Source organism: Leucoraja erinacea, chromosome 37 (genome assembly GCF_028641065.1).
Source record: "Leucoraja erinacea ecotype New England chromosome 37, Leri_hhj_1, whole genome shotgun sequence".
Classification (NCBI taxonomy): Eukaryota; Metazoa; Chordata; class Chondrichthyes; order Rajiformes; family Rajidae; genus Leucoraja; species Leucoraja erinaceus.
Window position 1 is genome coordinate 5518558 of NC_073413.1, and position 11005 is coordinate 5529562.

General features: G+C 47.0%; 1 protein-coding gene across 1 annotated transcript; it reads left to right on the forward strand.

The window, feature by feature from the left end:
* The first annotated feature begins 12 nt into the window (after nucleotides 1–12).
* On the forward strand, nucleotides 13–6988 carry LOC129713820 (E3 ubiquitin-protein ligase TRIM56-like). Its single transcript, XM_055663139.1, has 2 exons — nucleotides 13–733; nucleotides 3913–6988. Exon 2 carries the CDS (start codon nucleotides 3927–3929, stop codon nucleotides 5898–5900), a length of 1974 nt encoding a protein of 657 aa, XP_055519114.1. The 5' UTR covers nucleotides 13–733; nucleotides 3913–3926; the 3' UTR covers nucleotides 5901–6988.
* The last annotated feature ends 4017 nt before the right edge of the window (nucleotides 6989–11005 follow it).

An 11005-nucleotide genomic window follows, 5' to 3' on the forward strand; every position in this document is an offset into this window, starting at 1 on the left:
CAGAATTTTTACTCTTCAGACATTTCTGGAAGACATGGATGGCTGATCTCTGGGTCAGGCAGCATCTCTGCGAAATCGTTAACTGGAAAGGGTGCTGAGAAGATTTACAGGGACGTTACCAGGACTCGAGGTGCCTGAGCTACAGGAAGAGGTTGGACAGGCTAGGACTATATTACCTGGAACACAGTAGGATGAGGGGTGATCTTATAAGAGGTGTACAAAATCATGAGGAATAGATCTGGTCGTAGAGGGTCTCTTGCCCAGAGTATGGGGGAATTGAGGACCGGGAGGCATCGGTTTATGGTGAAGGGGAAATTATTTAATAGGAATCTGAGGGGTAACGTTTTCACACAAGGGGTGCTGGGTGTAGGGAACGAGCTGCCGGAGGAGGTAGTTGAAGGGGCTCGACCATGTAACGTCACCCATTCCTTCTCTCCAGAGATGCTGCCAGAGCCGCCGAGTTCCTCCAGCACGTTGTGTCTATCTACGGCGTCAACCACCTGCAGTTCCTTGCTCTCCAGCGTAAACAAGCCGGGTTCTCACCGAGTAACACGCACACACACGCACACAAACACACTAAGTGAGACATAACAGGGCAGCGGGGCGGAGAGACCGGCTGCCCCGCCTCTGTCTCTCAGTTCGCTGTTCATTTTCTCGCCTCGCAGCAGAGACGTGGACCTCCACACACACTCACCACCAAAGATCTTCTTTGCTCACCACCACCCCAGCTCAGGTGAGTGAGATGCTGCAAAGGGCGGCTGTTGGGGGGGGAGTGAGGTTGAGATAGGATATAAAAGCGTGTTTTTTTTTAAATCTCCAGGCGTTGGGACATCCGCCTCACTGCTGTGGGCTAGGCAATCGGGCCCATCACACGGCGCTGTGATGTTGCCCCGTCTCGGGTTGGGGCGAGAGGGAAGAGGAGAGGACGGAAAGGGAAGGGCGGGTTGGAGATGGGAGGGGCGAGCAGGAAATGGTAGGGTAGGGGAGAAGAAGAGAGAGGAGGGGAGGGGATAAGAAGAGAGGAGAGAGCAGGGATGGGAGTATGTTAACACACAAGGTTCATAGATGAAACGGGGTCTTTGCGTAACTTACATTGGGAACCAAGTGTCACCTCTCCTGGGCAATGACACTCATTCCCACCTGGTCCTCGGCTGTTCGCTGGTGGAAGCGTTTTAAACCACTGTATATTTAAAGGGGCTGTTCAACAACAATGTCGCCGTGTCATTACTTTCACTTTCCATTCTGGAATCTCTCTCACTCTTTAAGTTTCATTTCTAGCTGGGATGAATCACAGCTCATGCAGTTTGGGTTGGAGATACAGCATAGAAATTGCCCCTTCGGCCCACCGAGTCCATGCTAACAATCGATCACTCATTCGCACACACCTCCAGATTCAGGGACAGTTTCATCCCAGCTGTTATCAAGCAACTGAATCACCTTACCACAAATCGAGAGCAGTCCTGAACTACTATCTACCTCTTTAGTGACCCTCGAACTATCTTTGATCGGACTTTACTGGCTTTACCTTGCATTAAACGTTATTCACTTATCATGTATCGATTGCAATCATGTATCGTCTTTCCCTAACTGATAAGCACACAAAAGCCTTTACTGTACATGAACACTAAACTGACTGAACTGAACAATAGTTCTATGTTATCCCAATTTCTCATCCACTCCCTACACACTGGGGGCAATTTTACAGAGGGCCAATTAACCCACAAACCCACATGTCTTTGGGATGCTGGAGGAATCCGGAATACCTGGTGGAAACCCACGCGGTCACAGGGAGCACTTGCCAACTCCACACAGATAGCACTCATCGTCAGGATTGAACCTGGGTCTCTGCCGCTGTGAGGCAGAACAGCGCTGCGCCACCGTGCTGGCCTTTGTACATTATAATCTCTGAAGAAATTACTCTGAATACTAAAGAAAAATCTTTTCAAATATTTTAACAGTGGTGCACCCGGTTCTCCAGGTTCGATCCTGACTACGTGGTCCTAGGGAGAACATGTAACTCCACACAGAGATCGCCCGTGGTTGGGATGGAAGCCAGGGACTGGCACTGTGAGGCAGCTGCACCTCGGTGCTGCCTAGTTGTATGGAATGGATGGGCTCTGATCTAAACAATTACAGGTCAACCACCGATTTCCCAGCACTCTTGGTTCCAGAGCCTTGCCGGATGATCCGTTTTGCCAGTCCAACAGAGGAGTCTAACGGTCTTGGAACATTCCGCCTAGGCCGCCGGGGGTCCGCAAAGTCTGCCTTGGAAGCCATCTATGGGAACGGGTCTGCCGGCTCTGACTGGGCTGGAGTAAGTGGCGGCACGGTGGCACAGCGGTAGAGTTGCTGCCTCACAGCCCCAGAGACCCGGGTTCCATCCTGACCACAGGTGCAGTCTGTACAGAGTTTGTACGTTCTCCCCGTGGGTTTCCTCCGGGTAGCAATGTTACAAAATTTTGAGATTTAAAAACTCAAGTCTGCAATTTATCCCATCAGATAAAGCATAACAATAAGTTTAATTTGACACCAAATTCACTTTCATATCTCAAGTATTAAAAAAGTTATGGCCATTTTCATACTCGGAAATTAGCATCTTGTTCCCTATTGATTTTCAATGGACATTACAAAAAAGCTGTGATCTTGGATAGTCAACAGGCCATTTCTTAAGGAAAGATTAACATTTTTAAATAGCCTAAGTGTCCAAAGATTATTCACAATATAACATGATTTTTATATCTAATTTACATTAATTTATAGGCCAAATGGAAGGAATTTAGTGTTCAATTGCTGTAAATAAATGCCCATTTAAATCTGCTTTCTAGTGGGTTCATGTGGAATGCGCCGGTTTAGAATGTTGACATAGCGCTAGATTAGTGCCCTCAAATGCCGAGAAAAATACTGAGGGATATAAAAAGCCCAAAATGAGCTATTCGCTATAGATAACTTGATATTCAGGGTTATATATATGCCCCATTTAATGTAAAAATAAGGTACATACCTTTAATTGTTTGCTCTATAAAACCCTGGGGCTGCGAGATATTGCGGAATGAAACAGTAAATTTAAATCTATTATAACTATATTATCGAGGCCTATAAAACTAATAATACCTTTTGCGACCGGGTCTTGCAGCGATTTTTCGTTAATGATTTACTAGGCTGAACATGTGCGATTAGTACAGCCTAGTAAAAATCGCGTTTTAAACCCGCCCCCTCCAAACAGCGCCAAAATCGCGGGCCTGCCTGAGGGCAGATTCCTAATGACGATTCAGGTAGGTTTTGTAACATACCTACTCCGGGTGCTCCGGTTTCCTCCCACACTCCAAAGACGTACATGTTTGTAGGTTAATTGGCTTGGATAGCTGGGAACGTCAGTCAGCACAGTTGACCGAAGGGCCGTGTTTCCACAATGTATCTCTATATGAGAAAAAACCTGGTCGCAGGAGGGCAAGTTTGATCGGCCGTGAGAGTCCCAATGAGGTCGATATCGGCCGCCTCACTCAGCAAGGGCGCTTAATTTTCGGGGGGGACTTCCAGGAGGAGGTTTCAAGTGCCCTCTGGTCATTTTGTCCGGATTAAAGGCGGTGCTGGATCACCAGTTGCCAGAAAATCGGTGGTGGAGTATTATTGGGGGGTTTTTCTGTGTATGTGTGTGTGCGTGTAAAAACAAGTAAGAAACTCACGATTCTATCTGGGACATATGACAATAAAACACTCTTGATTCTCAGACTTGTATTTTAAAACCCAAACTTTCTGTGACCAATCTTCTCATGGTGTGGAAACAGTCCATTCGGCTCAACTTGCCCACACCAGCCAATATGTCCCAACAAAATTAGTCCCTCTAACTGTTTCTTAAAACATTGGGATAGTCCCAGCCTCAACTACCTCATTGTGTCCTCTGATTTATTGCAGGTTGTGTCCACATCATGGCCATGTCGGGGGATATTACGGATCAGATACAAAATGATCTATTAAACTGCAAGATCTGCCTCAGTAGGTTCATACAGCCCAAGATGCTGCCTTGTGCTCACACCTACTGCCAGGGGTGCCTGGAGAAGATGGTTAGGTCAGACCGGAAGGTGCAGTGCCCGGAGTGCAGGGAAGAGTTTGACTTGAGAGGTGGCGTCAGCAAACTCAAGACCAACTTTCACATTAACAGTCTGATGGATATCATCAAGAGCAAGGAGAACGAGAAGGTGGTCTGCAGTTGGTGCGCGACAGCTGGTCTCAGCGAGATTGCCGCCGTGGCTCGGTGTAAAACCTGCCTCAAGTGCCTCTGCCCACCTTGCAAGCTCACCCATGGGACTGCCAACCCACGCCACGTGCTGGAGGATCTGCCCGGTTACATCGCCGGCCCTTGCGAGGCAGAGACAAAGATGCAGAAGATGATCTACTGCCAGGGCCACCCAGGAACCCTGGTGGACTATCTCTGCAACACTTGCAACAGCGTGATCTGCAGCAGTTGTTCCTCGCATGCCCACGCCAGGCACTCGAAGGTGTCCCTGGCCAACGCAGGGGCCACAGCTAGACCCACGGTGATGAATCTCATGGAGAGACTGAAGACTGACACGCAGTCGCTGGTCCAACAGGAAGACGACATCGTCCAGGCAATGGAGGGGATGAAGGCGACGGAAAGATCTCTGATGTCTATGATAGAGTCCACCCTGGCCGAGGTCATAAACAACTTGATAAAACAGGGCGACACCATCAAGGACACGCTCTCCAGTTACGTCAGGGAGCAGGAAGAATTGTACAAGGTCGCGCGGGATGATATTCAGCTCAAGATCAAGAAGGCGAAGGACACCAGGGAATTTTCCCAGGGGGTCCTGGGTTCCAGTAAAATGAGGGAAATAGTCTGCCTGCGGTCCGTCATGGAAGAACAGATCGATGGACTCCAAGCGCCGAGGGTCCCGGACGACAAGAAGACCCGCCCCAGCCTGACCGTCAACGAGTCGCTAAAGAGCATGCTGTCTCACTCCAACCTTTTCAGCCTCACCTTCGGTGAAGAATCGGCCGCCAAGGCACTGGCCGCTCCAGCGAAAAGCAAGCCGCGCAAGAGCCCGGAGAAAAGCCCACTGGCCTACACTCCTCCCCCCCAACCCAGAAGGATGGCGTGGAATCTACATTGCTTCGACACGGAGCTGGATGGTGACGAGTACGATCCGAAGCTGACGGGCGTCAGCGTCTCCGACGACGGCATCATCGTGGTGGCGGACGAAGACAATTCCCTTCTGAAATGCTTCATCGACCGCGGGGACCATACCATAAGTATCTCACTGCCGGACGATGACGAACCATGCAGTGTTGCCATCTTTGATGACACCATCGCCTGCTCGTCTGGGAACCAGCTGTACATGCTGGACATGGACGGGACCATGCAGAAGAAGCTCTTCCTCCGAGGCTCCGAGTCCGTCTACCCTCTCGCCGCCTACCAGGATGAATATGTGGCTGTGAGTGAGGGGTCCATGTGCTCCCTCTCCCTGTACAACATCAACGGGCAGGTGGTCGACAGGGTGAAGCCGTGCGGCTACGAGGGGGGACGCTTCCTCTTCCTCGCCGTCAACAGCGACGAGCGGTTCATTGTGACCGATTGTGGCAAGAAATGCATCCTGATCTTTGACAGGGATGGCTACGTCTTAACCACCTGCGACCAGGTCAGCATGAACAGGGTGGTTCAGGCGATCAATCCCTACAGCATCTGCACGGACAAAGACGACAATATTCTGGTCACCGAGCGAAACCGGATCCTCTTGTTTTGGCCCAGCGGGGACTTCAGGGAGGAGCTGCTGACTGTCGCCAACGGCCTTCACAAACCACGCGTCATCACCGTCGACAATTGCAACAACCTGGTCGTCACCCAAGGCAACGGGTTCATCACCGTGTACCAGCTGGACCTCTAGTAGTGCATCGGTGACAGGAGCACAACTAGACCACTCAGCCCATCAAGTCCACTCCGCCATTCAATCATGGCTGATCTCTCATTCCAATCTAACCCCCTTCTCCTAACCTCTCCCCATCACCCCTGACACCTGTACTAATCAGGAATCTATCTGTCTATGCCTTGAAAATACCCATTGACTTGGCCTCCACAGTCTTCTGTGGCGCAGCGGGTATGAAGTTTGCACGTGCTCCCTACGAACGTGAAGATTTCCTCCACATCCCGAAGATGTACAGGTTTGTAGGTTCATCGGCCCTCTGTAGATTGCCCCCCAGTGTATAGGGAGTGGATGAGAATTTGGGAAAAACATGGAACTAGGTAACATGGGATAACATGGAACTATTCAGAGGCTGTGGACTCTGGTCCTTGACTCACCCACTAGTGGAAACATCCTCTCCACATCCACTCTTTCACTAGTTGGTAACTTTCAATGAGGTCCTGTTCCCCCCCCTCCTTATAAACTCGAGCAAGTACAGGCCCAGTGCCATCAGACACTCATCATACGTGAACCCATTCATTCCTGGGATCATTCTCATAATCCTCCTCTGGACCCTCTCCCGTCTTGGATGTGAGGCAAAGAACTGCTCTCAATACTCCAAATGCGGTCTGACCCACGCCTTCTAGAGCCTCCGCATTACCCTACTGAAATTTCACACGTGGCGCTGAGTATGTCAGTGACTGTGCTATGTTAGGGACCTGTCCTTGACATCCAGGCTGTATTTTGAGTCGAGCTCAGAGCAGTCTATCTGTGCACAGGATATTTTTAAGGCAGATTTTAAGATCGACAGATTCTCGATTAGTATCGGTGTCGAGAAAGCAGGAGAAAGGGGATGAGAGGGAAAGATGTAACAGCCCTGATTTAATGGCGGAGTAGACTCGATGGGCAGAATAGCCAATGCAGTGATAGACTTGCTTCCCTACAGCGTCAGAGACCCAGGTTTGATCCTGTCTATGGGCGTTGTCTACGGAGTTTGCAAGTTCTCCCTGTGATCACGTGGGTTTTCTCTGGTTTCCTCCAAAACTCTAAAGGTCCTAGTGTGTAGGATAATCCTAGTGTAGGATTGTAATCCTGGTGATCGCTGGTTGGCACGGAATTGGTGGGCCGAAGGGCCTGTTTCCGTGTTGCACACTATCTCTATACAAAATGCAATATTTTTAGCAATGTTATAAAATTTTGAGATTTAAAAAATTAAGTCTGCAATTTATCCCATCAGATAAAGCATAAAAAGAAGTTTAATTTGACACCTAATTTACTTTCATATCTTCAGTATTAAAAATGTTATGGCCATTTTCATACTCAGAAATTAGCAACTTGTTCCCTATTGCTTTTCCACTGACTTAACGCAAAAGCTGTGATCGAGGACAGTCAAAAGCCCATGACTTTCTTAAAAATTAAGAGAACTGAATGAAATTTTCAGTTATTATAGATTGAAGCATTCTGAAACAAATATAAAACAGCTTACTTGGATGAACTGAAATTAAAGCATATAATTAGCTAATTACCTAATTGTAGCTAATTACAAAATTGACCGTTGTGACGGAAATAGTAATCAACACCCAGACTGCCTTGAAAATTCAAAAATGTGATATTCTCAAGATCAGAACATTAATATTATTGTATTATATGCTGTAAGTCCGTAACAGATAGGTAAATAAATTACAATTTCTAGCAATAGACCAAGTCTTTATGGAGACGATCAGTCGCTAGCTGGTACATTGGCATATCATAATCAATAGCATCATCATACTCCTCAGATTGTAACCAATAAGCAACATTTTGGCATTGTAACCTACAGGTTTTTGCTCTTCAAACCATACAGAACATCCCTTTCTGCCTACTACTTTCCCCATTTAGAATGTCCTGTAGATTCAATTTCTTAAGAAAAGGATATTTTGTTTTAAAATAGCCTAAATATCCAAATAACAAATTAATCCCATTCACACAAGAATTTACAATATAACATGATTTTTAAATCTCACTGTCATTAATTTATATGCCAGATGGAAGAAATGTAATGTTTAAGTCCCATAAATTAATCTAGAAACATCCACTCAAAATAATCAAAATTATTAATTTTTGCGCAATAGATGTGGCTAAAACTATTGTGTATATTTAATATAAAAATATTGACTATGGATAGACAATAACACAAAATATAGACAATTTAGATGCTCTTATGACATGATTGTCCAAAAAAAAGCATTTCAATCATCATGCGAGTGGGTGTTTCTTGAACGCGATCGATTGGAACTTTGCGCTTGCGGTGAATTTGAACCCCATATCTGCAGGAAAGACATGGCCGGTTCCTATGGAGCCCAAATAACATTTTCGCAACGTAAAATTAGATTAAAGCCATCCCAAGATTATATGTAAAATTGACATCTTACCCTTTGATTTGTCCTGTCATTACGATCCGTCACGTTGTAGGCGTTCAAAGTCGCATTTTACTTTAATCCAATTATTAAATTGTCCAGCGATTCAAAAAAAAACAGCAGTGGAAGTCCAATCGATTTTTCTTCATCAGCTAGCTGCCCGAAGAAATCCCTCTCCGACAAACAGTACAAAACTGCATTTTAATTCCGCCTCCCCCCCCCCCCCCCTCTCAAAGGCGCTAAAGTCGGCCAGTGGCAGAACTGCAGCGCCGCTGAAGGTAGGTTTTGTAACATCACCAAATATTACTGAACAAGTCTTGGTTAAAGTCCACATTGCACTTTGATTAAGAGTATCGACCCAAAAAGTCACCAATTCCTTTACACCAGAGACCTTTGATTAGCTCTCCAAAGCATGACAGTCACCAATTAATCTAATCATATTTGTGATTTATGTTTATAGTGTGAGTACAAGAGCTTATCAAAATGTCATTTTCATACAAGCTAAAAAAAACCTAATCATTCCATTCTATCCAATCTCTCGTTTGCCTCAATGTGCTCTTTCGTTGCTGTAATTAGAAATTTAAATAAACTTTTATGAAATTGTTTAACATCCGTGAGTTTCTCCTGCGAGTTTGTATAGAGTGATGACATTCTACACTGGCTGTGTCCAGCTGCGTCAGGCTGCTACATTTGGTCAAAAGCAACTTCAAGTAACATTGGGCAGAATCTTTACTCTTCAAACAACATTTCTGGAAGACATGGATGGCTGATCTATGGGTCAGGCAGCATCTCTGCGAAAACATTAAGCTGGAAAGGGTGCTGAGAAGATTTACAAGGACGTTGCCAGGACTCGAGATGTCTGAGCTACAGGAAGAGGTTGGACAGGCTAGGACTTTATTCCCTGGAGCACAGGCGGATGAGGGGTGATCTTATAAGAGGTGTACAAAATCATGCGAGGAACAGATCGGGTAGACGCACAGGGTCTCTTGCCCAGAGTATGGGGAAATTGAGACCAGGGGGCATAGGTTTAAGGTGAAGGGGAAATTATTTAATAGGAATCTGAGGGGTAACTCTTTCGCACAAAGGGTGGTGGGTGTATGGAACGAGGCGCCGGAGGAGGTAGACTGAAAGTCACAGGAAAGGGAAACGTAAGATATAGACGATGATGTAGACAGATATAGAACAAATGAATGAAAGATATGCAAAGAAGTAACAATGATAAAGGAAACAGGTCATTGTTAGGTGAGAAGGCGAAACTGGCATGGCTTGGGTGGGGAGGGGGATAGAGAGAGAGAGGGGGAATGCCGGGGTTACTTGAATTCAAAGAAATCAACCTTCATACCGCTGGGTTGAAAGCTGCCCAAGCGAAGTATGAGAGGGGGTGCAGCGTAGGTTCATGAGGTTAATTCCCGGGATGGCGGGACTGTCATATGTTGATAGAATGAAGCGGCTGGGCTTGTACACTCTAAAAATTTAGGTTGAGAGGGGATCTTATTGAAACATATAAGATTATTAAGGGGTTGGACACACTAGACGCAAGAAACATGGTCCCGATGTTGGGGGAGTCCAGAACCAGGGGCCGCAGTTTAAGAATAAGGGGTAAGCCATTTAGAACGGAAATGAGGAAAAACGTTTTCACTCAGAGGGTCGTGAATCTGTGGAATTCTCTGCCTCGGAAGGCAGTGGAGGTCAATCCTCTGCTTTCAAAAGAGAATTGGATAGAGCCCTTAAAGATAGCGGAGTCAGGGGATATGGGGAGAAGGCAGGAACGGGGCACTGAGTGTGGGGATGATCAGCCATGATCACAGTAAATGGCTTGAAGGGCCGAATGGCCTACTCCTGCACCTATTGTCTAATCCTGCCGTCTCCATCTACATCTCCAGTGGGGACGAAACCGTCCATCTCAGCGTCACTCAACTCTCGGGTTTCTAGACAGAAGTACGGTAGGAACAGCCTTTAAAGTAAAGAGGAGTCCATCACCAAGTTGTAGTGAATTGCTCTTTTGTTGTGTGCTATCCAGTCAGAGAAAAGACTACATGATTACAATCAAGCTGTTCACAGTGTACAGTGTTTAAGAAGGAACTGCAGATGCTGGAAAATCGAAGGTATACAAAAAAGCTGGAGAAACTCAGTGGGTGCAGCAGCATCTATGGAGCGAAGGAAAAAGGCAACGTTTCGGGCCGAAACCCTTCTTCAGACCAAAGATCCTATAGCGGAGCTCTGCTATAGGATCTTTGCTTCAGACTGATCGGAGGTGGGGGGGGCTAGGAGAAGAAAGGAAAAAGGAGGAGGAGCTTGAAGGCTGGGGGATGGGAGGAGAGCAGGAGGGCTGAGGAAGGGGAGGAGACAGCAAGGACTAACAATATTGGGAGAATTCAATGTTCAAGCCCCCAGGATGCAGACTCCCCAAGCGGAATATGAGGTGCTGTTCCTCCAATTTCCGGTGTTGCTCGCTCTGGCCATGGAGGAGACCCAGGACAGAGAGGTCGGAGACGGAGTGGGAGGGGGAGTTGAAGTGCTGAGCCACCGGGAGGTCAGGTTGGTTATTGCGGACCGAGCGGAGGTGTTCGGCTAAACGATCGCCAAGCCTCCGCTTGGTCTCACCGATGTAGATCTGCTTATCGTGTACAGTTACTGTGCAGTGGCGGACTGGGTCTAAAAATATTGGTTGCCAGGAGACAAAGGGGGCCACTT

Bases quoted from the DNA above. Each gene is read 5' to 3' on its own strand.
- LOC129713820 (XM_055663139.1), top strand. From the start codon at position 3,927: ATGGCCATGTCGGGGGATATTACGGATCAGATACAAAATGATCTATTA.